The sequence below is a fragment of the Epinephelus moara genome, chromosome 4 (genome assembly GCF_006386435.1).
Source record: "Epinephelus moara isolate mb chromosome 4, YSFRI_EMoa_1.0, whole genome shotgun sequence".
Taxonomy (NCBI): Eukaryota; Metazoa; Chordata; class Actinopteri; order Perciformes; family Serranidae; genus Epinephelus; species Epinephelus moara.
Window position 1 is genome coordinate 30,489,147 of NC_065509.1, and position 27,943 is coordinate 30,517,089.

At 42.2% G+C, this 27,943-nt stretch overlaps 1 protein-coding gene across 3 annotated transcripts in view; it reads left to right on the forward strand.

Annotated features, from left to right (window-relative positions):
- The first annotated feature begins 1,166 nt into the window (after positions 1–1,166).
- The window catches only part of glra4a (glycine receptor, alpha 4a), a 77,181-nt gene continuing 50,404 nt past the window's right edge, over positions 1,167–27,943 (forward strand). For 2 of the 3 annotated variants that reach the window (XM_050043167.1, XM_050043168.1), the window contains exon 1: positions 1,167–1,508. In XM_050043167.1, coding sequence (XP_049899124.1) covers positions 1,441–1,508 — 68 coding nt within the window. In that variant the 5' untranslated portion in view covers positions 1,167–1,440. Of the gene's footprint in view, positions 1,509–19,388; positions 19,459–27,943 lie in introns of all 3 variants that reach the window. The other variant, XM_050043166.1, reaches the window with a different exon arrangement.

Below are 27,943 nucleotides of genomic sequence, written 5' to 3' on the forward strand. Positions count from 1 at the left end.
ATAGAGACAGACAACCATTCACGCTCACATTCACACCTACAGGCAATTTAGAGTCACCAGTTAATCTGCATGTCTTTGGACTGTGGGAGGAAGCTGGAGTACAGGCAGGCAGAGTACCCGGAGAAAACCCACACTGACACAGGAGAACATGCAAACTCCACACAGTGGGGCTCCCTGGAACCCTCTTGCTGTGAGGCGACAATTATAACCACTGCGCCACCATACCACCTGCTGCCAGTGTCTTGCTATAGAACAACCAGTTTACTTGTTTGTTGGTCTCCAACTGTGGTCTGCAGTTTTGACCATTCACCCTCCGCTCCACCTCACAATGACAAAGTCAGTCATATGAAATGTAGCGACATAACATATCCATGGTTTACAAAAATGTCCAATGCCAACATCTGGGCTGTTCTGTCCGCTTGACGAATGTAAACCCAATCATCACTCTGCTTTGAGCTCTCATTTTGTCTCAGACTGCATAACGCTCCACCATGTCCACTGCTTAGTTGCTAACTATTTCTGTCAGCCATTATGGGCTGGGCAGGTAGTGCACTGTGGGTTTATCAGAGCTTTGTTGCTAAAAAAAAAATGCAGCCTAGGAGGGTTGATGAGTGGAGTTTGTGGGTGAAAAACCAAAACAAGCTAAAAGATGCTAAAACACTGTAGATTTAAGGGGAATTGCATAGTCAGGTGATAGTTCTCTGTGAGTTAGATTCATTTGGAGATACTGACTCAATCCACAAAAGAAAGGAACACTATAAAACTTCCCGGCACCATCATTACAAAAACTCCTCTCTGGTCTGCACTCCTACACACACATAAACCCATTTTATCTTCCTGAAGACCTCCTCCTCCAACGTCTCCTCCTGACTGAAATGTTTATTTGAATGTGTCTCACTCCAGATTGGTCATCACCAGAACGCATTCAACACTGCAATTCAACTCATCATCACAGCCATCTTTGCCTCTATCCCAATTAAGCTTAATTACACATGAGGCAGCCGTCAAAACAAAAGCCACCGCTCCTTTAAATCATCTCCCCCTTTTTTAATTTTTTTTGGAGTGAGGAAGGAAAACACACGAGGAGGAGAGAAAGAAAAAAAAGCAGGCGAAGCCACTCTGTCACCAAAATATCCACACATACTGGCACGCAATCCGACACTCCCCTTCAACACAAGCACCAACACACAGACTGACTGACCAGCGCTGTCCAGCCGCCCTGAAGCGCAGAGCCTGCTGTGTGGATGTGTGCAGCCCCCTGGACTTGGTGGGAGGGGGAGAAGTTTCCCCAAAGACAAGCTTGGATCACTGAGAGAGAGAGACGATGCCTTCCTCCTCCTTCAGCCCAGTCTCACCAGCTGCTCAGTGGATTTGCTGATTTCCGAAATTAATTTTCTGCAAGTTATTCAACGGGACTGAGGGGAGATTTGAAAGCAGAGGATGCTCCCACAGGTCATTCGGATTCTGTATGTCTTGTCTTTCTGCTTTTTCCAAGGAGGCTTTATCAGGTGAGGCGCACTAACATTTTCATCCTCTGTGTGTGTTTGTGCGAGTGTTTCCTCTCTGAACTGCTTGACGTTAACTTTTCCACCATCAGAGTCGCACCACATCTCATTTCATTGACTTTTCACTATGTAGCTTTCTAGATAATTATCCGCTGTTTTTTAAATTTATTTCGAAGGCAAATCAACGAGTTTAAGCTCCCTCCAACTAACTATCCATGTATCAGGTGTTGCTGCCATGATATAAAATGTAATTGCACAAGAAAAAAAGCCTCAGAGCGTTAGATGCGAGCGGACGCATGATTTCATACAGATAATCCAGCATTTTACGCACAGCGCAAACTAGGATCTCTCGTCACCAACTCACAATTTCACATCATGGTTGCAGTTTGTAAACAGGCAGCGCATGCAAATTTAGTCACAAGCGCTCATGCAAACGATTTACTATGAAAATACAGCATCAGATATGAAACCTTGTTGTCTCAGTGTCCGGAGAAAACCTGTCCTGATCGCAAACTACCTGTGGAATTCCCGCTCGTATTGCATGATTGATTGGTGGCGTTGGGGGAGGTGAAATGGTAACGTTAAGTGTGTGATATAATATTCATGGGGTGATTAACAATTTACCAGCAACATGTGGACAACGAGCTCACTGGGAAGCATCACAATCATTGTCATGCATGCACACAGAGAATGTGCATCTCTGATGTTTTCAGACACAGCAGGAAAAGTGTTTGGCACATGTGCAGAGTGGATTAAATTATTGTAAGAAAAAGGGGACAAGCTCCAGTCAGTGTGTGTTCAGTGTCTGGGGACACAGGAAACAAAAACACCTCCCTCTCTCCCCTCTTTCCCCTTCTTTATTCTCTCAGTTTATCCAATCACACACCTCATGTCTCCCTTTCCTTATTCGCTCACTCAGATCATCTACCAGCAACCAAGCTCCCTTTTTCTCTCCTCCTTCTATCCTTCCTTCCGTCCTCCGTCCTCTCTATCCTTCTTGGTGGCAAAAACTTTTATTTGCAGCGAACACTTTCCTTATTTCATGCCCTGCCAACCTCAGGTGTGAGCGAAAGGGAATTAAGATCTGCATAATCCTGGAGCGGAACAGAGCCGTGACTCCGTGAACCCAGGGGCGAGGAGAGCAGCTCTTAGCCTGGAGAGCAGTCAACTGACAGCACCTCCTCTCAGAAATTATATGCTCTTCTACCAGCCTCTCTGCTCGCCTCGTAGGGAGGTCGGGAGCGAGAGAAAGGAAAGGAAAGGAGCGAGGAGGAAGAGGAGGGCAGGTGTAAAAGGCAGGCAGAATCTGATAAAGGTGTGGAGAGGTAGAGGGGGAGAGATGGAGAGTAAAAATGGGAATGGAGCGAACTGGGATGGAGAGAAATGTGAACAAGAAATTGAGCGGGTGATTCATTTAGCTGCAGGCGGCGGGGAGATTAGTGAAGTGGAGGACGGGGCCGGGAGATGGAGAGAAATGGTTCAGATAGGGAAGGAGATGAGATGAAAAAAGGTGGGGGTGGGGGTGAGAGACAGGAAGTGTAAGAGATTTGAAAAAAAGATTGTCATGTAAAATAGTGCACAAGCTGGATTAGTGCTGTATGATGGGTTTCGAACTGGATGAAGTCGACAAAAGAAAATGAGAAAGAGGAGTGAAGGGTGTAATAAATAAAGTTCATATCATAGTCTGAGAGAGTGGTGGCTCAGGGTGGGGAGATCTGTGTGTGTGTGAGGAAGAGAGACTGTGTTGTGTCTTGTATTGTTGCAACACTTCAGGCCTGTTTGACCTGGACGTAAACTTGAAAAGAAAATTCAGAATCTGGTTTTGTTAGTCAAAATAGCTTAAAGTTTATTTTTTGTTCATTTTTCAGCTTTTTTTTGTTCAACAGTGTATGTTTTTGGTATCCTCATACAATGGTTTGTATGTCATATAACGAATTAGCACCCAAAGAAGCATTGCCACATTAGGCCCGTTTCCACTGAAGAAGTTCCTGGTACTATTTGGGGGGCAGGAACTACTACAGGAACGTCCTCCTCGCTCGGCCCTCTCAACCGCCGTGTCTCCACTGAGAGAGCGGAGTAGGAGGAAGGTTCCTGTAAAGTTACCGGGCTCTGGATGTGATGTAATCGTTGCGCGACCATTTTGACCGGGGCGACGTCGTGGCGTAGGGACGCTGTTAGCTGTTAGCCGATAGCGGTGTCTGTAATAACTCACTAAACTCACAAAGTGGCCCGTGAAAAAAATATATTTTTCTAGCAGATGTCTTAGTTACAACATGATTGAGCTAATTGGAGTAGTTTCATGTCGTTTCCGACAACGGGAGGCTTTTAACAGATGACGTCCTGATGTTAGCTTTGCTGCTGCTGTTAGCTGTCCCTGTCAGCTGCAGCCACTACTGATGCTTTCTAGACATCGTGATCGTGAAAACTGAATAAATACCACACATAGCAACACAAAACTGCTTTGCTAGCTCAATCATATTGTAACTAAGAAAAAATATGTTTTTCACAGACCGGTTCTTGAGTTTGTTTACATGGCGGTGGAAGCTATGAACGAGCTAACCCTCGTCTGCTGAGTTTTAAAAATGCTGGCTATTTTATTGCTTTCTGTTGACGTCACATTCCGCCTTGAGTATATCCAATCAGCACCAAGTAACCACCAAGCCCCAGCCAGGAGTTTCTCGGGGCTGTTCTAAGTACCTACTCCGAGGCAGGGACTTGTTTAGCCCCTGTAAAAGTTCTGGAACTCTGTCCTTCGGGGGTGGTTCCTGCCCCGTAAATTTACCCCGAAGTTCCTGCGGTGGAAATGGGCCTATTCCGTAAATTTACCCCGAAGTTCCTGCGGTGGAAATGGGCCTATTATGTACCTCACGTAAAGTTACGTAGGTTAGGTTTAGGAAAGTAAAGATTCATAAGTTAGGTTTAGGAAAAGAATCATGGTTGGGTGTCGCCACATTACATACTTAACTTAATGTTACATAGGTTAGATACAGCAAAACAAATATCTTAAAGGTGTACCTTAAAAGAACTCAAAGTTCTCTCGGTTTCAAACGGGACACAAACACTGGTCCTCTTGGGGAAAGTCCTGTGTGTTTTGACCCATCCACCACCCTAACCTGCTTCTTAATCCAGACTTGTGTTCTTTATACTACTTCTGTTTTTACTCCCATCAACGCATAGGTCACTGATCGCAGGGTTTCGGATTGCGCAGGTCATATACGAATTATTTGCCACTGATTATGTGGTTTATATACCAAATACAGTCATTTCTTTTCACTGGTATATGTACGAACAGTGCAGGAGAAGTATTCTGATTTATTCCTTAGTATACATTGTATTTCTAGCAGGGCTGTCAAGTGATCAAAAGATGTATCTAATTAATTACATGCTCTTTGATTAATTTATCTAAATTAATGGCAGACATCAATTTTTGCTGTGAAAGTATTCTAAAAATTTCAATTAAATTGAATTTTAGCAGATGGGTGGTAGTAAAGCTGCTGGATTTTGGACACAATCATCCCCCCTGTCTTCTACCACCGAAACTGGTCTGCAGCTCATTGCAGTCCATTTTGCAAGGGACTCAGTTAGTCGGTCACAGGTAGACTCAGTTTGCATCTGAACGCGTGATCAAGTGTGTCTTGACGAGGCTGGCTGCTAGCACTAGCATCAGAGGCTGCTAGCTCAGGCCTCCGGGTTTGTTGCTAAAAGCTTTGTGTTGAGGTGATATTTCAGGTTTGAAGTACTCTGATGGTACAAAAATTCCTTACTGCAGAAATTGCAAAGAACAGTGCTCCTATCAACAGTTTCATCTGAACGTTTCATTCATGGGACCAAGCGTCGTCGTCTCATCTGTCGCCATCATGTGACAAAGCCACTCTGGCCTTAAATGACACACCAGGTCAAAGGGCTCCAGGGAACACGATTAATCAGCTTTAATTTTTTAATGCATTATTTTTTTCTGTGAGTAATTTATCAAAATGAAGGTGTTATTTTGACAGCCTTAAGTCCTTCTGTTTTCTGGTGAATTAGCTTGAGGCTGGATAGTGTATGGTACTGTAAGTTCGGACTGGATTTAAATTCATTTCTGATTTTGGAACTGATTACTTTATTTAGCAAAAGAATTGAAGTCCTGAAATGTTAAATGTTTATCACACTGTTTGAGCCAATGAGTATCTTCATCTTTTGGTGAAGTTGCACTCTGTCAGTAGAGGGCAACAACATGGTTATGGTGGTAACCACGGTAACACCTGTGTTTTTCTACTCTGACATGTCAAAAAGTTGGCCATGAAAAAGGCTTACAGACAGAACACAAGCACATTTGCAGCACAGGGGTTTGTGGATTTGCTTTGCCTAAACAGAATCAGCCATATAAGAAGTTTGACGACATAGAAGTCTAACACTTTTTATTTATCTTGATCAGATAATGAGGAAACAAGACGAGGAATCTGACAGAACATCCACTGCCAGCTTTCGCTCACTACATTCTACTTTTTGATTTAAGGTGCGTAGGTGCATAGCCCGGCTCCAGTGGGAGCTGTGAGCACTCAGTTGGGGACTATAAAGAAACTCGACATATCGTATAGTTAACTCTGATTTGCAAGCTCCTCCATCTGGCGTGGAGTGTCATTAACAAGCAGAACTCAAGTCGTGCTACTTGCATTTGTTCACAGTGGGGTCTTAAACAGCAGTTTGGATTTGTGCAAGTTTCGATTTTGTTTCTGGCACACTGCTACTCCAAGAACTATATACACCGAGAGACTTTGCTCACTCTATTGTGAGATTTCTCAGAACGATCACACATGCTGACTTCACCAGCATGTAAAGATCACAACAGCGGACACACAAATTGTGCAAATGTATCCACGCCCTCTGGTCATCTGATGTGTGTGTTTGTGTGTTCATTGGCAAATTGAGAGTGAAGCGTAGTGAATTGCATTGAAGTGAAGGGCAGTGAATCGCACCAAGGATCCCTGCTGTCCTTGCCTCCAGTCAGTGAGAGATCATGAGTCAGAACTGGAAATATCAAAGAAGTCGTCTTATCATTCGATGGTGCTCGGTCCTCAGAAGCCCAGTTATTGGGTGACCTCTTAACAGTGTGTGTGCATGTGTTTGTGTGTGTATGCGAAAGAGAGAGAGATCAATTAAGGGGGAAGGCGTACCGTCTTTCCCTCTTAACTGTAGCTAATTAATTCAAGTAGATAATGGCTTTACTTAAAGTCATCAAGTCGTCAGAAAATGGGTCAGTGGCAGAATTATAGAAATAAACAACTTATGTGACTGACATATTTGGAGATGAACATTAGTTGAAAAAAATGCTTTTTTCCGGGTTGGAATATAACAAGGAAAGTTATTTTCTACTTTAGAGAAAAGACTTTACTGCTGAGTCACGCTCCGTTTCTCATATTTGGTTTTAAATATGTGGGTTTGTTTTAATGTGCTGTCACTAGGAAAAAATCCACCTAAAAGTTTGAACACTGTTAAAAAACTACTTGGGATTTGCGTTTCAGTGTCCATTTTGTTTTCCCCACGGATGCCCAATTAAGTTGATGTATATGTCACTGAGATACTTCTAGTGTTACTGCAAGTGTGTTTAATAGCAGAAAAATGCATATAAATGATCATTTTATAAATGTCAGATTTCAGAACCAAAGAACAAACCATCTCTAGTTTGCAGCAATGTCCCAAAATCTGTGTTTTTTCGAGAGCTCATTATTTTCAGTTTCAAATCTCTGTTTGTGTGAACAGTGTGCTCTTATAGCAGGAAGCAGAACAACTTTTAATGTCTGTTCTGTGAAAGTTAGTAAAAATTAGAATGATGAGCCTTACCAAGGGTCCCTTTCATACCAGATTTCAGCTGTTGTCGGGCATTATATCAGCATCATCTCATAATATACAGTACTTCTGCACAGTTTAAAAACTGCAAGTCAGACAGTTTAAAGTACAGGGAGAGGAGGAAGGTTTGGGACTGGTCAGTGTGAAGAGGAATGGATGATAACACTTTGTACCAAATGACATCCCTGAGGATAACTCTCCTTTAACACAGTTAACTTTTCCTCCTGAACGCCAACTTCTCATTTTAAAGGGCAAGTGGCTACAGGTTTAGTGATTCAGAATATTTTCCCTCAAATGCTGACAATATGAAGTGCAGACAATGGCTGTACTTGTTACTTATGAGGTACTAAAATTACTTTAAGCTCTTGTAATAACCAGTTGTTTAAGGGTAGAGTCGTTTTTCTTTAAGTGAAAGTTCACAATCAAGAACACATATTTTCCTTACCTGTAGTGGTATTTATCAGTCTAGATTATTTGCAGAGAGTTGTAGATATCAGCCGTAGAGATGTCTGCCCTCTCTTCAGTATAATGGAACTAGATGGCACTCAGCTCGTGGTGCATAAAGAGCCTAAAAAAAACATGAAAACATTTTTTAAAAACTCAACAGCAATGTCTCTATTCAGAGATCATGACTCGGTTACCCAAGATAATCCACAGACTTTGTTGTGAACAATTTCATGTATAGGAACTATTTTCTTTCTACGGATCTACACCCACCAATCGTATCACTGTGCAGACGAAAGTGTGCATCTACTGCTAGCTCACTCAGCACCACTGAGCTAGCTAACGTTACAGTTTAGCCGAGGAGGACGCCATTAATGTTTATATCTGGTGCTGCACAAGACTCATCCATGACTAGATGCAGGCTTCAAGGCTTCATTTTTTTAAGGGACTTTTTGCAAGTTTTTAAATATTTTACATGTTTTGTTTTTCTTTTTTTTTTGGCGCTTTGAGCACCACAAACTGGTGCCATTTACTTTAATTATACTGAAGAGAAGGCAGACATCTCTACAGCTGATATCTCCAACACTCGGCAGCTCACACCAGAACAATCTAGACTGATAAACAGCCCTACAGGTTAGGGGGAAAAGACGTATTTTTAATTTTTGGGGAAACTGTCCCTTTAAGGCCCACTCACAGCAGCATTTAAATGGCAAAGTTTTAATTTATACCAATTAATTGCAGTAATCACTACAATCAGTATTACATGTAGCTTTCTTTGGAGGCGCAGGGTTTTGTCAACTGAGATGTTTTTGTTGCACTGGATTGATATGACACGGAACTGTTTTCCCCCATCGACCAGTCACTTGGTTGAAGAGTATTGTAGGTGGAAGTTCAGTCGACCAAGATTTTCTTTGGTTGACTACAGACTTACTTTGGATGTATGTGTTTCTGTAAATTATCCTGTTAGTAACAGGACTAACTGACAGTTCTCACAAGTTTCTGACAAGTTTAGTAACTCTCTATGGAAGTAAATTCTGAACATGCCAGAGTATTGCCCAGTACAGTGAAAATAAAAAGTAAGAGCTATTGAGACAGACTCAGGGTGCTTTCGGAGCTAGAGTTTGCTTGCTTTGGTCCGAATCAGAAAGTTGCATAATTGCCTAGACTTGGTTCGTGTTCTCACTGCAGCATTTACAAGCGGACCAGATCAAATGGGTGCACTGATTGGTCAGAACTTCCATGTAGGAAAAATCCAGGAAGTAAATAAAACGTTGAAGAGTGAAGAGTACACTTGCAAGATAAATGTGACACTTTCTAATGTCACAATGGAGGGACAACTACGCAGGTTGATTTTAGCGCTGATCATCGTGGACTATATTGCTGTCATTGCTCATTTTAGTCAAACCATACAGTTTGAAAACGAGGCGCGGCTCCAACTAGAAAACAATGTTTTGATGCATTGGATGTGCTGAATGTGCATATTAAGGCAGTACAGGAGGAGGTGCACATTAATAATCCTCCAGGACTGTAACATGCTCATGTTTAACCCAGAGTTCGTTTGTAACTGGACTGAGACCACCTCTTCAAGAAGGTCTCAGTCCAGTTGTTTTGGTGCACACCCAATGCGATTGCTGTGTTCACACCTGCCCAAACGAACCGCACTTAGAGGGCAAACAAACTTGAGTTCGACTGACCCGAACCAAACAGGGCAGGTGTGAAAGCACCCTAACACTGACATGTTCCTAGCTGGCTAGTATCTTAGCAGTTAGTTCACCAGCCAGTTTACCAACTAGACCTTGAAGTACTCTCTATGTCATCTTTATGTCTGGAGAAAGAAGTTTGTTGTGCCACTTCCTGGTGTGACTGGGCCTTAAAGTTATTGATCAAGGACTTAAGCTGCTGTTGAACTCATTGGAAGTGTGTCAAGATGGTGCATAGTAAAATCAAATTTAAAGTGAATAAGGGTTTCCTAAGGGAAAAGGATTAGTCAAGGCAGTAAATAAAAAACACTTTGCTTAAGCCAATATGTGCTTAAAATGTCTCGTTGAAATGACTTGTTTTGTTTGCTTTCGAGGCCCTCTCCAAGGAACACCTGTTAAACAGCAGAAAAACAGCGTTCCTCACAGGAAACACTCTGGAACGAAGTAAACACAATTTAGCTAGTCCAAACTTCAAAAGCTCAGTTGTTGGCCGGCGAGGACACAATCTTTCTGTGATAGCTTTTAATTAAATTCTGATGGTAGTCCCAGCTGGTATGGAAGTATCTGCAACAGCAAAGTAATATCTGGAGGCTAGTAAACAGTAGAGGGAAGAGGAAAGCAAAGATTGTGTGCCTTCACTCTAAATGTTTCTCAACCAAAAGGAGTTGGAAGTGTGGCTTGTCCCTTAGAAAAATGTGCAGGTGAAAAACTTGGATGAGAAAATGCCATTTCCACCTGAGAATCTGACAAAGAGAGAAGACTTTTCGATCTGAGATTGTTGCATTCAAAGCAGTATGTGTCACATGTTTTGAATTCAAATACAGGGTTTAATTTGTTTTTTTTTTGTACACAGCACCCTGTAAAAACTGCAAACCAAATGTCACTGAGATTTCACCTTGAGTTAGACTGTCAAACTCTTTTAGGGCTCTCTTATCCCTTCCAAAAAACACAGGAAATCCCCGCGCACTTGGCTGATACACAGACCCGAGCAGCGAGGAGTGCTGACGAAAAGGAAGCGTGAAAGGAGGACAGATGGGATGTTTACGTGGGTTAATGACTAAAAAATGAGAGCCAAGCTGGAGACAAGAGTCGAACAGACGGTTAGCTCTCCACATCCAGCGCCGCCGTGAACAGTAGTGGCGTACTTATCAATGAAATGTGAAGACGAGGGACACAAAGGAAATTCATCAAAAGATAAACAAAGAGTTTATATTTTTGCGCTGGTAAGCTTTGAATTCCACTGAGGATATGCTGAAAATTTAATTGTAGCTTATCAAAAAAAAAAAGAAGCTTCAAACAAGTCATGATTCATTTTGCTCGTTCTCAGAGGAATGTCTGGATTTGTTTTTTCTACGACTGGTTTAATTTTTCACACTGAAACACTTGCTTTAAGCCAAACTTAACTAACCTCCCTGCTGATTATAAATGTTTGTAGTGAGAAACTTTTAATGAAAAAGGGAGTTGGTGGGCAAACATACTTGGCCACACAGTTGAATGTAAAATCCCTGACAGGAAAGCGGTGTCTGACACAGATCTGCTCATTGCTTCAGTGAGCATTAGATTTGTGTTTGGATATATGGTGGAGGTGACAGCCTACTGATGGTCTCAGCAGTCAGCCAGCGCCTTCAGTGTTAGGCTGACACCTCAGGCTGAGAGATGTGACTGATGGTTTTTCTGCCCATTTCAATCAAACCACATATGACCTTTCTTGTTTCTTTTATACAAAATGTGCAAGACAACCTCCTCTGCCACATCTTAAAACATAGTTATTTTCACTGAGATCCTGATGCTGGAGAATAAAAACAGCAGTTTTGTCCTCAGGGTGTATCCATCGCCTGAAAAATGGCAATCATATTTTCTCTCATTAAGAGTCTCACCATGAGTTTAGAAAGCTATACTCAAAGACATCTTACAAAAATGTTATTTTTCATCCTGAAGGAGAAATGGGTGTCTCTCCCTGCCTGGCCCACACTAAACCATGTGTTTGTGACATGCCTCTGCTGCCAGCGGAAATCAATACCCCAAGCCACTGAATAATAAATGCATCATGAAGTGTGACTGATGGGCGTCAGATCAGGGTAAACTTTTAATCCTCACAGATATGTAGCCAGCTAATGCTGAGCTGCAGGAGCATTAAAATGCAACATTGTCCATTGGTCATGCAGGGAACCACCAAACCCTTTCAAGCGGTTCAAACTAAAATGTGTTTTTGTGCTTCCTGCACATCACTGGCTTCACACACATGCAGGGGGAAAGTTGTGCCAGAGGTAAAAGACAGTATTGACTTAAATGTATCACCTCATGGCTACAACCCTGCGAACTGCAATGCGAGTAGATTTAGTCCAATATTAACCTCCGAATCAGAAAGGTGATGATGTAGGTCTCTGCTACGGCAAAAAATGATCAAATAAAAGCTACTCTAACATTTTTAGGTCAATAATAGATTCAGTTACTATGTATAATGTAAAAGGGGGCACTCAAAGTGACAAATCACAGAGAATTATCACCCATTTCTGCAGGTCCCCTCAGCTCTATGGAGCATTTTAGCATCTTTCAGCTCATTGTTTTGGTTTTACAGCCCATAACTTTACTGTATCGGTTTCATGTGCAGGCAACTGTTTTCAGTGAGAAAGCTCTCATCACCCCTACTGTACACTAGTTGTCCTACACTGAACAGCACACAGACAAATTTTCAAATGTTGGAATTAGGTCATGACAGTTTTGCTTGAATTGTGGCGCACTCCCGTGATTTCGATCATTTGATATGAGGTGGTCATCAAACTCAGTCTAAGCTCTGTTAAGTTAGTCAGTCTTTCTCTCGTCTTAACGTTCTGATAAAATCAAATATATTATCCAAAGTTTTTAGTCTTTAGTCTTGTCAGCAACCAATAGCTGCATTCTCTCCAGTACACAGGGAGCAGCATACCAGGTAGACAGTAAACACGGAGGGAACTCCTTTGGGGCTCAAGAATGGGGACAAGCCTCGGTTCTCTTGGACTCTGGAAAAGGAGGAGAAACTGGTAGAGTTGTGGATTGTCCAAGAGTTGGTGTTTAATTTGGTGTGTATCTGGTCCACAGACCGGGACTTAGTTCAGTGAGAAATCTCAATTTTTGATCTTGTTTTGGTCTTCACCCACTGAAATAGTGCAGCTAATCAACAGAGGCTGGAAGGGAGTTGAGACCATAAAATCCAAAATTTTAGACTTAAGTCATTTTAAAGTCTTTTCAAAGTCTTCTCGTGTATGGTGCATTAAGAGGCAGGTGTTTCTCTTAGGAGGCAGTGGTGACTAAAACAGAGCTATAGGGAGAGTGAATATTTCACTTGGACAGAACTGTGAACATCCAAATGTTTTACTTCAAAGTCTTGCTCCTCACATGGCTTTGTTGGAGGCATCATGGAGGTTATGATTTCAGTTCGGTTTGTTTGTTAGCATGATTATTGACATGAAACCTGTTGGAAGGGCGTAGCAGGCTGGCTCTGAGGTTCACTGCTGTGTCAGGGAAGAACCCATTAAATTTTGTCGGAGCAGATACCCAGATTACTGCAAGGTCTGTGCTCTCTGAGTGCCCTTCAAGTTAATTAATTAAACACAACAAATATAGTTGAGCCAGTGTTGTGTAGGCTTTGGACTTGACAAGCTTTTGGCTACATGGACACATACTGTATATTTGTTTACCTCTGAGGAAAGTCCCGTACCACAGCTTTTATATTAGCACTGCAAGCTTGTCTGTTATCACTACTGACAATGAACAAACTCTACAGTCAGACTGCCAGTTTGCAAAAAGACCTTTCAGCACTTACTGTACTAGTCACAGCAGGTAAGTCAAAAATTAATTGAATTGCTCCGGCTACAAGGGGAAGAAAGGCCAGATAGCTGATGTGGGAACAGTGCAGGCCTCAGGTGGCTTCACTGAGGTTATAAAACTACAGTTGTGTTTAAAAAACACATGTGCGTATTCGTTTCAACATCTTTCACTCTGAGCACAGATCAAACCAACGCAGCATACTGTGTTCGTCAATGTCTAGGTAACAAAATATGTGACACAGTGGTAGGGCAATTAAGTGGACCTCTCCACTCCTGTTCAGATTAAAATGGCCACTTATTGACTGGAGCAGCACTTTGGCTCTGAGGTTCACTGCTGTAGACCATTAAGTTCTCTGCAATTAGGAACATGGAGTGGGGACCCATTATGAAACCCTCCATCATGTCATTACGTCTGACCATACAGTCCGTGCTGATTAAACCTCACTTTGGGGGAGAAGGGAACATGTCTCCTACAAAGCCAGACCTCATAATATATGGTTGGATGAAAGAAACAGTGGAGTCAAACTGAAGCTCTGCTTTGTAATTGAATCAAAACTGAACCATCAACTGAACCATTAAGAATGGCCGCAGTGCAATAAATCAGTAATTACAGAAGCCTGTAATTTATCAGCCAAATACTGCAGGCTAAAGCTAACAGTAGCAGAGCATACTGCACTTAATATTAATCATAAACCCGAGTAAAATGTACTCATCCACTAGATTTACATTTGGTCATTTTGGCTATTATGTAGGAAATCTAAATTTGTCCTATAAATTGAGTGCTACAGTACAATATATGATTAAAAAAATATTAGGTATGTACATTATATGATAGGATTTAGGCTGAGATGTTGCAATTCTGACGAAGGATTGGACAAGTACAGTAAAAGTAAAAAATACAGAAGTGAGATATGTGATAAGCTAATAATGCGTATGGACTTCTCATTGTAATTAAGATCAAACTTTAACATTATAACCTAGTTTTAACTCATTACAGGTATACTATGCAGGAATTATCGGTTGCTGTTTGTAACCAGAATCACCAGCGAAAGTGGAAGCCAACCAGGATTCACTCTCGTTTTGGAACGAACTTAATCGGCTTGTCGTTTTGCCTCTATGTTTGCATTTTGTTTGTTTTGTGTCCATGATTTTTGCAGCTTCCTCTTGGAGGTGTGCTGCTTGTGGTCTGGTCGTTACTGTTTTATAAAGTCCCAACCTCACTTGCAAGCTGTGTTTAGGAGCGTCCTGATGTTAAGGGATTACTTCTGTACGAGTCTATTCAATGAAGTGAAGGATAATCCTGCACAATATACCTTTACCTCCCTCCCTATTCATACATTTTATTCTTTTAGGATTTTTTTTTAATTTTTGGACTGCTTTGAAGGTACTTTAAGGGTAGAGAAAAATCATAACCTCAGAGTTTCACCGGTACACTCTGACAGTAATTGTACGTTGGCTGGGTCCAGATTCGATCCATCATTCAATCTATCGATCCATGGATCCATCGATTCAATCCATTGTTTAACAGGGGAGGCGGCCTATGACATCACTTATCCCCCACTCACAGTGCAGTCTTGGGATCCCTCCCCAGATGATTTAACACCCATTCCCACCAGGACTCATCTAACCCTAATGACACACAAGATCGCTGGATGGGTCAGCGACTCACATGTGACCTTAATGACTCTTTAAGGGTTCACACCCACACAGAGTTTAAAGCCTGTGACTCCGCACCAGTCCGTTAGAGCTCAAGAAGCCTCTTGGATGAGAGGTGAAACGTCTTTAAGAAAGTCAAGCAAGTCCAGTTGCCTACTGTATAGCACTTCTGATAATGCATCAGTGTGCATTTAAAATTACGTTAGATTCAGGCAGATACACTGGTCTCTAGTGACTGGTTAGGGAAAATTGAATCCTCTTCCCCACCACAATCAGAGTGGACGCAATGTCAGACTGAAAATGGAAACAGCGTGTACCGAGTTGACAATTCTGTCTGAATATCAGGCAAAACTGTATCTGCATGTTTTTGTTTTGTTTTTTAAAATGACCACAATCACCTTAAGGACAAAGAGTTTAATCTTTCAATTCATACGGTGCATTTTAAAAGTGTGCTTTGCCGATTTTCAACCAGCTTTTATCAAAACAATGTGGGAAGTATGTGTAAATGAAAAGTGGTAATATTCCCTCCATCGAAACAGTGCTTAGATATTCGTCATCATCCTCCAACAAAACTCCACCGGCTGGTTCTCGGGCTGTTGCTTGAACTACACAGGCTCCCAGGAAGTACACCAGCTTTAAAGCCAATTTTTGTTGTGGCCAAACAGTGGTACTGCAATTTCTGGGTTCCATCATGTGATGCACTGTAAAACTAGGCAGTATCAAATATTTATCAGGATTATGTATCACCTATTTCTCGCCTGCAGTGTTTTTAGAAATACATTTGAGGGCCGTGTTTAGCTGTAGTAGCAAGAGTTTGTGAACAGGAAGTGGGTGCCATACTGTTTCCTGCACAGAGAAAATGGAGGCTGAAAAAACTGAGATCAAATGGTAAAACTAGGCAACACTGATCAAATATAAACCAAGATCATGAGACCGAGCTGCCTGTTTCCCACCTCAAGTGTTTTCAGGATCAAAAGGACATGTTCGCATGACATCACCCACCAGCAGGAGACTTCATTTGTCTGGTACAGCGCACTGCATTCTGGTAGTTGAAGGTGTTCTCCCTCTTGCACAAACACGTCCTTTTTCTCTGTTTTTTTCTGGTTCTGTAGCACCAATTTCAAAAGTATTTTTGTCGCTCTTCTGCATACATGTCCTAGTTATATTAAAAGGTTGTCTTTCCAGCAGTGAAATACTTCTTAAGTGTGACTATTTTGTAGTACCACCAGTATGTAAAAGTTCTACATGTGCTAGCAGCCCAAATTTATCAAACCTACCTTGTCCAGGGAAGAAAAGATGCTTGCTCATGCTACTGTTTGCAATGGTGCACTTCTAATACTCACTGAGGAGCATTCCTGTGACTGTAACGTAACATCTCACTGATTAAAAAAGCCTCGGTGTGGCTCGTGTACACTCTTTGATCCTCTCAGACATGGCACATAGAAACACCCAGGTCACTCATACAAGAAAACCATGGCCCAGCTGCAGTGAAAATAAAAGCCAAAGCAACAAACAAATCGTCCCTCGTCCTCTATTTTACTCCAGCCAAGGTCACACATGACCAGTGGAGCAGAAATTTGTCGGGCGGTAAAGAGGGGCCGAGAGGGTCGTTGAGGGGGATTTTACAGCTGTGTTCGTAAGATAACACAATGGCAGTAAGGGTGGGGGGTTCTCTCCTCTCCAGGAGCATGAAATGAGAGTGGTCCATGTTGGGATACAATGCAGGAGTCTGTGTAATTCCTCTGCACACTCAATGAATTAGTACCTGATGTTAGGGCACACAACACTCACACACGACGGGAAGAACAAAATTACATGCACAAGCCCCAATCAGAATGATGCACTGATGTCCATGAGCTGCTTTGTGTATATGGTATATGTTTTCCCTTATTGACATTTAGCTGTCTGCCCTGTAACAGCAAGAGATCGAACAGGGTCTCCAATAATCGGTTTCCAAAGAAATTGCTCTGTATTGATGGTGGTACATCCTGTAGGTGTCCATTATCTGACGCTTTGTGATATAAGTGGGCTGTTTGCCATAAGTGGTCTGCAGGTGACTGTCTGTTATACACAGAGCAAAACTGCTTCAAGGGTAAAACACCGCAGACTGTGTATTTCCACAAATCCCTCCTGCTCTGACCTCTGGATCAGTGGCAGACTTTTCTCTCCACATTAGTGAGATGACTAGTTGTCCTTGACAGGTGAAGTGCTGTATTAATGGTATCATAGTGAGCTTGAGTATTAAAAAAAGAAACTGACAGTAGCTGAACCAGGTTGATCTTAAGAAGAGAACAGTTTGAGCTTTGAAAGCACAAGGATATTTTGGGCTGCACTGGTGCACAGCTTCATAGAGAGATTGGTTTTAAAAAAGATGCAGCTTTGACTAACTCTACCGAGGATGTTTTCTCATAATAATTGCCGTCTGCAGGTTACAACCAATAGTACTGCTTTTGAATAAACCTTATTTAGGTGTCTTATTATTTCACTGTCTGTCAATGAAGCAGAAAGAAATCACTGCAGATTCCTAGAGCTGTGAAAGATTAAAGTGAACCTCATTTTGGACGAAGACCATTTAATATGCATCTCATTAAGCACAGTACTGTTAAACCAATTTAGTAAAGCAAGTGAACGGATTCATTTACAGCACATATTGCTGTGAATGGAAGTTATTTTAGACTATAAATATAATGCCATTGTAAAAATTAGATTTCAACTTCCTGCTGCTATGCTTTCTATTGCAAGTGCATGTTATTTAGCAGCCCGTTATAAATGGTTTGACACATGAGCGAACATCTGAGACAAAAGCATACACCTCTTATTTTGCACAATGGGATACTAAACATATTAGTAGTCTCAGACTCTGAGGGTGGTCTGAGCCATATTTATCACAACGTATATAAGTCTATTAGATCCTATCCCGGGCCTTTAATTAACTCTTCCCCCTTTTCTTGATTCAATCAGTGGCCTGCCAGGCATTTGTCTTCCCCTGAAAGGACAGATTCACGTTAGTTGTTAGTTAATGAATCGATGTTGGCGGGGCCAGGCTGATAATCATCATATTAACTACTATTTTATTAATTAACAGTAACATTTAATGTGCAATGGTAATAGTTTATCACAGATCTCTAGGGAGTAATAGCAAAGGCTTGTATGATGAGTTCATTAAATATTCCGTGTCTTATAAGGAGTTCATGTGTCAATGTATTCATAGGTTTCACTGTTCTACATTAACTTATTTAGAAGTAGGCTCTCATGCATGCACTTGATTTTGTAAGGGGAAATGAAAAGATTAATGTTTTTGGCACCTCTTTTGACGGACCTCTGTACCTGCATGTGGTGAGGTCAAAAGAGGACAACTTCAACTGATTTGGATTGCCATACAGAATAGAGTGCTGCAGGGATGACGTTTTTTGTAGGCCAGTGCAGAAGTTAGCATCAACCTGGTTCCCTTGACAAAAAGCCAATGGGATTTTTCCATTGGATTTTTGATTATTCTGGGAAAAAACTGTAACAAACAACAGTTTAATACTTAAACATTTTGCCCAGCAAGATAATCTCCACCAATGAACACCACTTCAATGATTTTTGAAGGCTCTAAACAAACTACATTGTGGTTGCATGACTTAACATCCCTACTACAAGGCTGTGAAGCTGTGATGATGTTCTGTAGTCTAATTTAGCCACCCCCTCTTTTAAGACACTTGGTTGGTATTTAGTGACGTAGTTTATGTCACAGATTAAAACCCATTCAAAAAACCCACTGACTTTGAGATGCGGGAACCAAGAGTGCTAACATGCTAACTCATTTCCAGGTTTTAAGACTCATTCCTGCATCACTCTTTAGCATTACTGAACATGATAAGAGTGTGCTGAAAGTCTCCCTCCACTTAAAAATGTGTTTTTCTTCTATTTATGTCCCCTAAAATATCTGACTTTGACTATACCGACTTGTATCTGTGCAGAGTTTGTCACCAGAGAGGTGTTTTCATTTTCCTCTACTGAAGGGGACGATGTCTTTGCACTTCCTGAAAACCTGATTTTTAAACGTTTGCCAGGCAAGCTAAATTAGTCACAAATACAAAAGGAAGTTGCTGTCTAATACAGGAAACGCACAGACAGGGGAACAGACTCTGATACAACACCGGCAAAGAAACCTGAAGCCTCAAGCATAGAGCAGACTTGTCAGGACAGAAAGCAGAGTTTGCTTCTGCAGATACTTCCTAATCCTCCCGTTTTTCCTGGGAGACTCATGTTATTCACACCCAAATTCCTCTCGGGGTCACAGTTCTCCTGTATTTCTCTCGATTTATGACAGATCTTCACACCTTTTTTTCCTTTTCATCATTATAACTTTTTTAATACTGTACAGCATGTATAAGCTCTTACAACTCCAAAAGGCTACTGTTCACTACCCATTTGGGCTCTCTTCTTTCTCCCTTCTGCTCCAGCCCTCTCGGGCCTAACTGGGCACTGCTGCCAGTGGACACTTTGTCTCCATGCTGACGGCGTTACACGTCCGTAAGTCCAACACAACGCTCTAGCCGGGGTTTCAGGGGTGCCTTGAGGGTTGTTGGGGGCTTGCTCTCCTCTGCTACAGTGGAGTACCCAGCTGTCTTCCAGAGGCTGTGAGCCTACCGTTCAACCTCCCTTAGCATCCAGGAACCAGGGGGTGTGAGCAAGGGACAGCAGGCTGTGGGTCCTGAGCGCAAGCTAAGCCTATTATTAAATATAAAAATGCTGATGCTTTTGTTGTTTTCATTCTTTTAAAGCCACCAGAATGCAGGAAACAAAGTTATCAAAGTCAGATTTTTTTTATTTCAAAGTTACGTCTGCTACTTGATGACTTTGGCGCATAACAGGCTCCTCATCTGAGTCTGGGTCTGACTGAAGCTCAAACAAGTATGGTTGAATCTCTCCGATATTTCTGCACTTTTATTGGACAACCTAAAGTACAAGCAGCGCTGTGCCAGCACTAAAGAAAGCAGAAAGTGGAAAGCGAATTTCTCAATGAGGTTGGAAAAATATTAGTATTAGTGTACTTCTATACTCGTAAAAATGTCTGTACGGGGGACTTAACTGTTTACAGCCTGCCATACCCTTTATAAAAAACTAGTCTTTACCCATAAACCTTTGACATGTTCCACTTTACTGTCGTTACTAAGCAACTCCACAGTGGTCGGACACCTTGTTAGTGCCACATATGAAATATATGAAAGAAACAGAGCCTAATTGCTGTGTGTGAAGTTGGCAGCAAAATTCAGTTTAAGCCCTTGAAATGGTCATTTCAAGGTAATCCCAATATTTCAGTGCTGTTGTCTTAATGACGTCACACCTTGAAGTCACATTGACGCTGCATAAATACTGTAGACATCGTGGTCGAGAAGAATGTGTTCTGACATTTTATCATTATGGCTCTTTGGAGGACACAACTTGGATGCGTGCCTTGATGTTCAAGAGACGTGATTTTTACCATGTTTTTTGTGGCTGGTGACGCACACTGTATTAGTAATGCATGGCCATACTTTGTTTGTGGTTATCTGAGGTCACACACTAGGCTCACAGCCTCCTAACCGTCCATAACAGGACTGGAGACACAGCTCTTTATCGTGTTGAACAGACAGTGTGTGTGAGTCCTGCATGTATTCTTTCTCTCACTTTGGTTCTTGACCACTGAGACTCCCTCCATTTGTCTGTGTGTCCCCACAAGACGCCTGCATTGTTTTCCGGAAATAGTGTGTCAAATCCTGCGAGTCTCTTGGGATGAGAGATGTTTGCTTTTCAATAAATGCGTGGTAGGCTCGATAAATGTGTCAAGGACTCTGTTGATGACACTGGGTTATGCTGCTGTCATTAATGCCACCAGCAATTCCTGAAACGCCTTAGATATGTTTTTAATCTTTGTAACATGTCCCTACAGTGTAGGGCATATTACACCAACAAAAAACTATTCCAACTCCTGTGAAACATGAAAGCTTCTCTCTAACACAATGGACTCTGGGGGTATTATTGTAGCAATATCATTTACAAATGTGTCTAGAGAGGTGTGAAACTGTATCTCAGTCTGTATGTGCGTTCTGAATATGTACACAAATCTGTAACATGCACACAGATTTGTCGATGTGTACAAGAATCTCTAAATGCGCATCAGATTTATACATAATTAAAGAATCGAAAAATAGCTACTCAGTGAACCTTGAGGTCGGAACATTTTCAAGGTCTAGAATCAACTCTGAAACTCAACTTTTAACATGTTGTGCGTCACCATTACACAATGGATTCAGCTGTGGATTCACTCTCTCTGATTTACTCTGAGTGTCAGCATCTATTTGGCCTTGCTCTCATAACATGACTTCCTTACACCCATTTTTTTAACTACCGCAGTGTAAATGTCGGGAGACAGTTTCCATTCATTACACTAAAAATACACCAAGCAGTGGCAAAGTGCAGCTTGTGCGAGCTGCCATACGTACGGTGTTAGTGGAAAACTGTTGTGGCTGCTCCAAGCTGTGGCCGTTTGATTCTGCGTCAAAGTGCAGCCAAACTAAAGGTTGGGGATAGTTGGCTGTCCTGTGACTCCTGTGACATGTTGACCTGTGTTACAAAGAATTTCTTTCCCGCCTAAAACACATGAACACACCTCCCGGCCGCAGAGGACTGTAATTGCTATGGCGAGCCTCGCTAAGCTGCTCTTTAGTGTGTTTTCAGCATTAAGAATTTATTTCCCCTCTGAAGACGAAAAACTTCTGTTTGTTAAAGTGAGCTTATATAAACTTTGTTTTTAGCTGACCCACTTGCGAACTACATGAATGGTAAATGGACCTGCAACAATATGTCACTTATCTAGTCTTCCAACCACTCAAAGCCCTTTTACACTACATGTCACATTCACTCATTCACACTCGGGGTGCTTTCACACCTGCCCTGTTTGGTTCGGTTCAATCAAACTCAAGTTCGGTTCCCCCCTAAGTGTGGTTTGTTTGGGCAGGTGTGAACACAGCAATCACACTCGTGTGTGGACCAAAACAACCAGACCAAGACCTTCTTGAAGAGGTGGTCTTGGTCGGGTAACAAACAAACTCTGCTGCGGTTCGTTTGTGGTGAGAACGTGTTCCGCATGACACATTGTTTCGTTTGTGGTGAGAACGTGTTCCGCATGACACATTGTTTGAGTTAAACATGAGCATGTTACAGTCCTGGAGGATTATTAATGTGCACCTCCTCCTGTACTGCCTTAATATGCACATTCAGCACATCCAATGCATCAAAACATTGTTTTCTAGTTGGAGCCGCGCCTCGTTTTCAAACTGTATGGTTTGACTAAAATGAACAATGACAGCAATATAGTCCACGATGAGCAGCGCTAAAATCAACCTGTGTAGTTGTCCCTCCATTGTGACATTAGAAAGTGTCACATTTATCTTGCAAGTGTACTCTTCTTCAACGTTTTGTTTACTTCCTGGATTTTTCCTGCATGAAAATTCTGACCAATCAAGAGCAGCTTTCTCGTGCAAGGCATTTGATCTGGTCCACTTATATATGCTGCCGTGAGAACATGAACCAACTCTAGGCAATTATACAACTTTGTAACAGCATTGATCCCTGATTCGGACCAAAGCAAGCACAGTAATAAACTGTTGGCCAAGGCTGCCGTACAAGTTGCCACCTGCTACTTAGTTTAAAACAATCACATACACTCACACACCGATGGAACAGCCATCAAGAGCAATTTAGGGTTCAGTATCTTGCCAAAGGATGCTTCGAAATGTGGACTGGAGGAGCCAGCCACCCCATGACATGCTAGTGTAGCAACTGTGAGGATACAAACAGCCCATAATATATCACTCTCCTACAAAACTGTCTTGCCCTGATAGAAAAGCTGGAACCTTTCAGAATATCTTGGTGAATATCTTGTCCTCAAACCCTCTACACTACAGTAGCAGTGAAAGGAACAAAGCTGCGCTGACATTATAAAAATCTCCACCTGTGAGCATCAAAGTACCTGGCTGGAAAGATTTACATAAAACATTTGATGCTATTTGAGCTGACAGCCACCAATTAATGCTTTAGTTTTCTGAGGCAGGATAATTACAAAAACCAGCATGGGGTTCTCACAGTGGGAAACAGAAAACAGTGCATAATAAATACCTTATTGTTAATTGTTATTTTTTTCTCAGTGATGTATTTGACAACATCTAAAATTAATTTATCTTATGCTCAGTAACTATTTATAATGTGTTATACTTGCAAAACTTACAAAAGTCTATTTATTTATTTATTATTTGTTTTTAATTTATTTGGGGATTCAGTTATGCTTTGTAGCAATAATTATCTTACTTTTCTCAATCTTCGCACTACAGCCCATACTTAAGGCTCCTTATACTCCCTTTACGTACAAAAATAGATGCGTCCGTTTCAAAGGTCACTGCCCTCATACATCTATGCGTCTTTAATGATGGCATACATACAGCCAACAGATGGCACCAGAGGGCAGAGTCGAACGTTTCAGACAACAAACAAGGGTGACCGTAGGGGAGGTCATTAATATTGTACCCTTTAACGCAGTGGTTCCCAACTGGTCCAGATATCACCTTAGTCATTTGTTCAAGGTACCCACAGTTCAATGAATTCAGTGTCATACTTGCGTTTGGCCATGTCGTTGAGCTAGTTTGCCGTCACTGTCACGTAGCTATCCGTCAGTCGCTCACTTAAGGCTAGTTCACATTACATGATTTCCACCCTGACTTTGCGTTGCGGAGACTATCGTAATCTTTTGAGTGTTCATACCTGGCGACGTGTGTTTCTGTCAGCGGGAGTCTCGCCAACTGCATTACGACCTGTGTGTGCACACCACAAGATTTCTCCACCGAGCCCCTGCCAACAGAGCCCCAGATAACACGGTGACATCATCAAACTACATTTTTTAACTTGGAGACAACACATCGTAAAGGCATGGATATTCTTCCCAGTGTTGAATCAGATCTGCCTCCAGGGCCTGGGTCCAAACACAATGCGCTCCCTGTGATCCCGTGGACGCCGCCATTGTTGTTGGTGCTTGCCGGCTTGTCAGTGTTGCCAGATCTTGGGAGAGAAACCAGCAACCAGGGCTATGGAAACAAGCCCAAAAGAAGCGACAGATATATATATAGAGAAAGGTGACGTTTAGAGAGCAAACCCAAATAAGAAACTCCACTTTAGAAACAAGCCCAAAAAACCGTGACCCACGACTACCAACATTTGTAAGCACTTCACAAAAAAACAAGCCCACATTCGCGGCTCCTCCTGCGTGCTGACGTGGGACGTATTCCGCCTCTCATTGGCTGATGCTCTTTGTCAGTTGTGTCAGACTTCTCCAGTTTTCTAGCATGCCAGATATCCAGTCCCAGTCGCAGACGAGGGGGCGACTTGCTCGTAGGCTTGTTCACACATGAGGACTCGTCGTGGCAGACTATCTGCCGATTCACCTCCGACCCAAGGTGGCTCTCAAGATCCTCTGCGACGTCAAAATCGCAGTGAAAATCGTGTAATGTGAACTAGGCTTTAACAGCAGGGAACAACACTTCAAAGTAAAAGCTCCCTGTGCCAGAAATTCACTGTACTTCAAAATAAAGTGGGTTTTTACAGACTTGACACATTTGCGAGTCACTTGCGGTCCACTCAGAATGGACCCAGGACTTGCTTTTAGACCAGGACCCACCAGCTGGGAACAACTGCTTTAACGGTGGCAGCATTGTAGATGACGGTGGTCTGTGAGGTCATTAAACACCTTGCAACATGTGGACGGAGAATTCATTCCACTACATTACTGATTTGTTCTGTTCCACCTTTGTCTTCAACATCTCCTGCTGTGGTACGTCACTTGAACTACACTAAATTGCCTTTACAATCCTCTGTGGTTCTTCTCTGTTTCATAAGCTTTCAGGGAAAGTGCACAAATACAGATCAAATGAAGGCAGAATATGGACAGGAGGCTCCATCTGCCTCTGTATACGTATCCAATGTGGAGCATTAATGAGACCTTTTCTGTTACACATCTGTTAGTGGTCAGAAACGTACCAGAATAATTACACAAAACCCAAAGTGTGGGTAAAATGGGTAAAAACCAGCTTCTCCCTTTAGACATAATGAAATTCTGTGTTAGCAGCATGAGTGAAATGAGAAACTAGCATTTCAAGAAGCATTGTTCGGCTGCCTCCCTTGTGGGTATGATTCAGAAAATCCCTGGTAGACCCAGCTCCATGGTGGCTTTGTCATGACGCTGTTGGTTCTAGCCAGCAGCTTGATCAAGCGAAACAGGCCAGCGGCTATGCCTACAACTTCCTTCATCCTCACTGTCATGTCCAAAATATGGGTCATGTAGAGTGCAGTGGCTGTCTTTGTGTGTGTGTGTATGTGTGTGTGTGTGTGTGTGTGTGTGTGTGTGTGTGTGTGTGTGTGTTTTTGTGGGAACCATTTTCTCTATGACATTCTGCTTTACCTCTCCTGGGCTGAAACATCGCTTCACTATCCAGACTGACAGCAAAACCCCAGTAGCTTTTATTCTTGGTTTTAGGGCACAGGTGGACCATAACTTGCACCAAGCACACACTGACTCACCTGCTGGCCCCTGGCTTTCTCTCATCTCTCTTTTAATGCAGTAACTGCTATGGTGCCATGCTCCCTGGGGCAAAATGAGAAAGCCATCAAGCCCTATTTCCTCCATAAGCAGCAAGCGTTAGCAGTTAATAACTCTTAGGGAGTAGCCAAAGGAAAGTCCGAAGTGTTGGAGACTAACTGAGGGCTCATACCATGTATAGGGGGAAAACACTATTGCATAAAGCGCTTAGCAATCGGCTAATAGAAGAAAAAGATTATGAAAGCTGGAAATGACCAGCGGAAAACAGGAAAACAAACATATGCCATCAGAGGATGTGATTTATACCGTGACTGATGCGAGCTGACACCTCTATCCATATTCATATAGGTGCATTTAGCAAATGGAAGGCATTAATCATCACAGCCAAGCAGCCTCCTAATTACATGTTCACTGTACACAGACTGTTGACTACTTAGGACTCCAGCTGGAGAGATTTCCCAGTGGCCTTTAAAACCGAGGAGGGATGGGATGGGCGGAGGGACGCGGAGCCCCAACATGTGGAGGCACACACAGCTGATCAATCCCTCCTCCTATATATTGAAAATGCACATGCACACATGCTAGGCGTAGTGCTTCATTATGTCATGCAATTAACCGCCCAGTTTGGTTGGAAAATCCAATCTTACTGCTCTAATCGCTGCATTTCATTACCTTGACTACAGTACATGGAGAAGATGAGAGAGACAAATATTGTGCTTTGATCATGGTGTTTATACCCCCCGCATGTGTGAACACAGACGTTTATCTCACTGCTGGGGTCATAACGACAGCATAACTTGGCATGCATCAGCTATGATTGCTCGAAGGAAGCAGTCGAGGTGTTGAATGTGCAGATGATAAGAAGACAGATGTATATATAGGCTTGATTCTATTTGCATGAATCTAGATGTGCCGTGTTTTCTGTTTGATTCAAGAGAACAAAACAAACACTCATTGTGGCACACCCAGCAACATGACAAAACAAACCTAAAGCTTATGTGGTGAGGAGCCGACTACTGTATGAGGATAAAGCCGCAGTCCATCTCAAGCCCCTAAGCAGACACATCAAAGCAATCTTTTGCAGTCTCTATAGTCCCTTCTCTCTATCAGAAATCCCGTTAGCTCTGTTTCACAGAGACTGACAGGAGGCAATCCGTGCTGATATCAGATCTTCAACGTTGGGGAAAAAAAAGGTGGCCTGAATACAGAGAGGCTTGGAGAGACATCTGGAAGATGGGTGGGTCTGAGGACGCTCTATGCTAGATTCATCTCCCTTAAGGGGAAAGGTCAGTTCCTCAGGTTTATCACAGAGATTGCCATTTAAGCTGCCACTGCTGGAAACCATTTGTTTGTTTGATTTAGCTTTGGGGAGAGCTAACAGGAGGTAAATGGTTAAACACTTCATATGCAGTTAATACATATTTCTTCTTCAGTGTTTGATGCTAATGGACAGTTAGAAAGGGGGCTGTCATTTAAATGTACATGGTTGAGTCACTGTTGATTCAAATGTCACGAAAGACTGTAGGTTTAAGATAAGAACATACATCTGATACCATGTGTAATGCACATTTAACAGCAACAAAAGGACTAAAAGAGGGGCTCCTCTGTAACGCTGTGGCCACATTGGAGACATGACGTATACAGAATCAACTGAGCTGGCTACAGCAGGTGTTAGAGCAGTGCCACCACTGCAGCAAGGACATTAGGCACGTTCGAGATGAACTGCACCTCGCCTGGAAGTTGGCGGTGACAAAAAGTGAAGTTGGCCAGTTTCCTGACAGTTTCCAGCAGCCTTCAGTCCATACAGGAAGTTACAGAATCACACATCCTGTTAGATCTGATGCCGATTTATTAAAACGTTATTAGACTCATGTCAGTTTGTTTTAATTATGACACAGTAGCCTGTTAAAATGGTTTACATGCAATTTGAATATTCTGATCATGGTTCAACCTCCATTTTACAGTAATTTTCACATACATCAACATCATATCAGTTTGCTGCTGCAGCATAGACCTGTCACCTCAACTACACTGGCCAAATAAATTGTGTTTGACTATTAAGTAAATGTAATGAGGAAGAAATTACAAGACGAGCTTTCATTAATGATGAGTCAGATATAGTCACAGCTTCACATCTATGCAAACCTTTGTGATGCTAAATACTTCAATAATTAAAACAGTCCAATGTTAATATACAGTAGACTACATATAGTTTATGATGAATGGATTTAGTCTCTGATGACTAAACTTCACCATCAGTCACACAACATGTATTCTCTTGTCAGAATAAACCTCCAAAATCAGACATATAACATCTAAATCTCTGAAATTCAACAAAAATGAAAAGTTTATCTGAACCAATCAGCTGTTAGACCAGGTGAGAACCAGGCC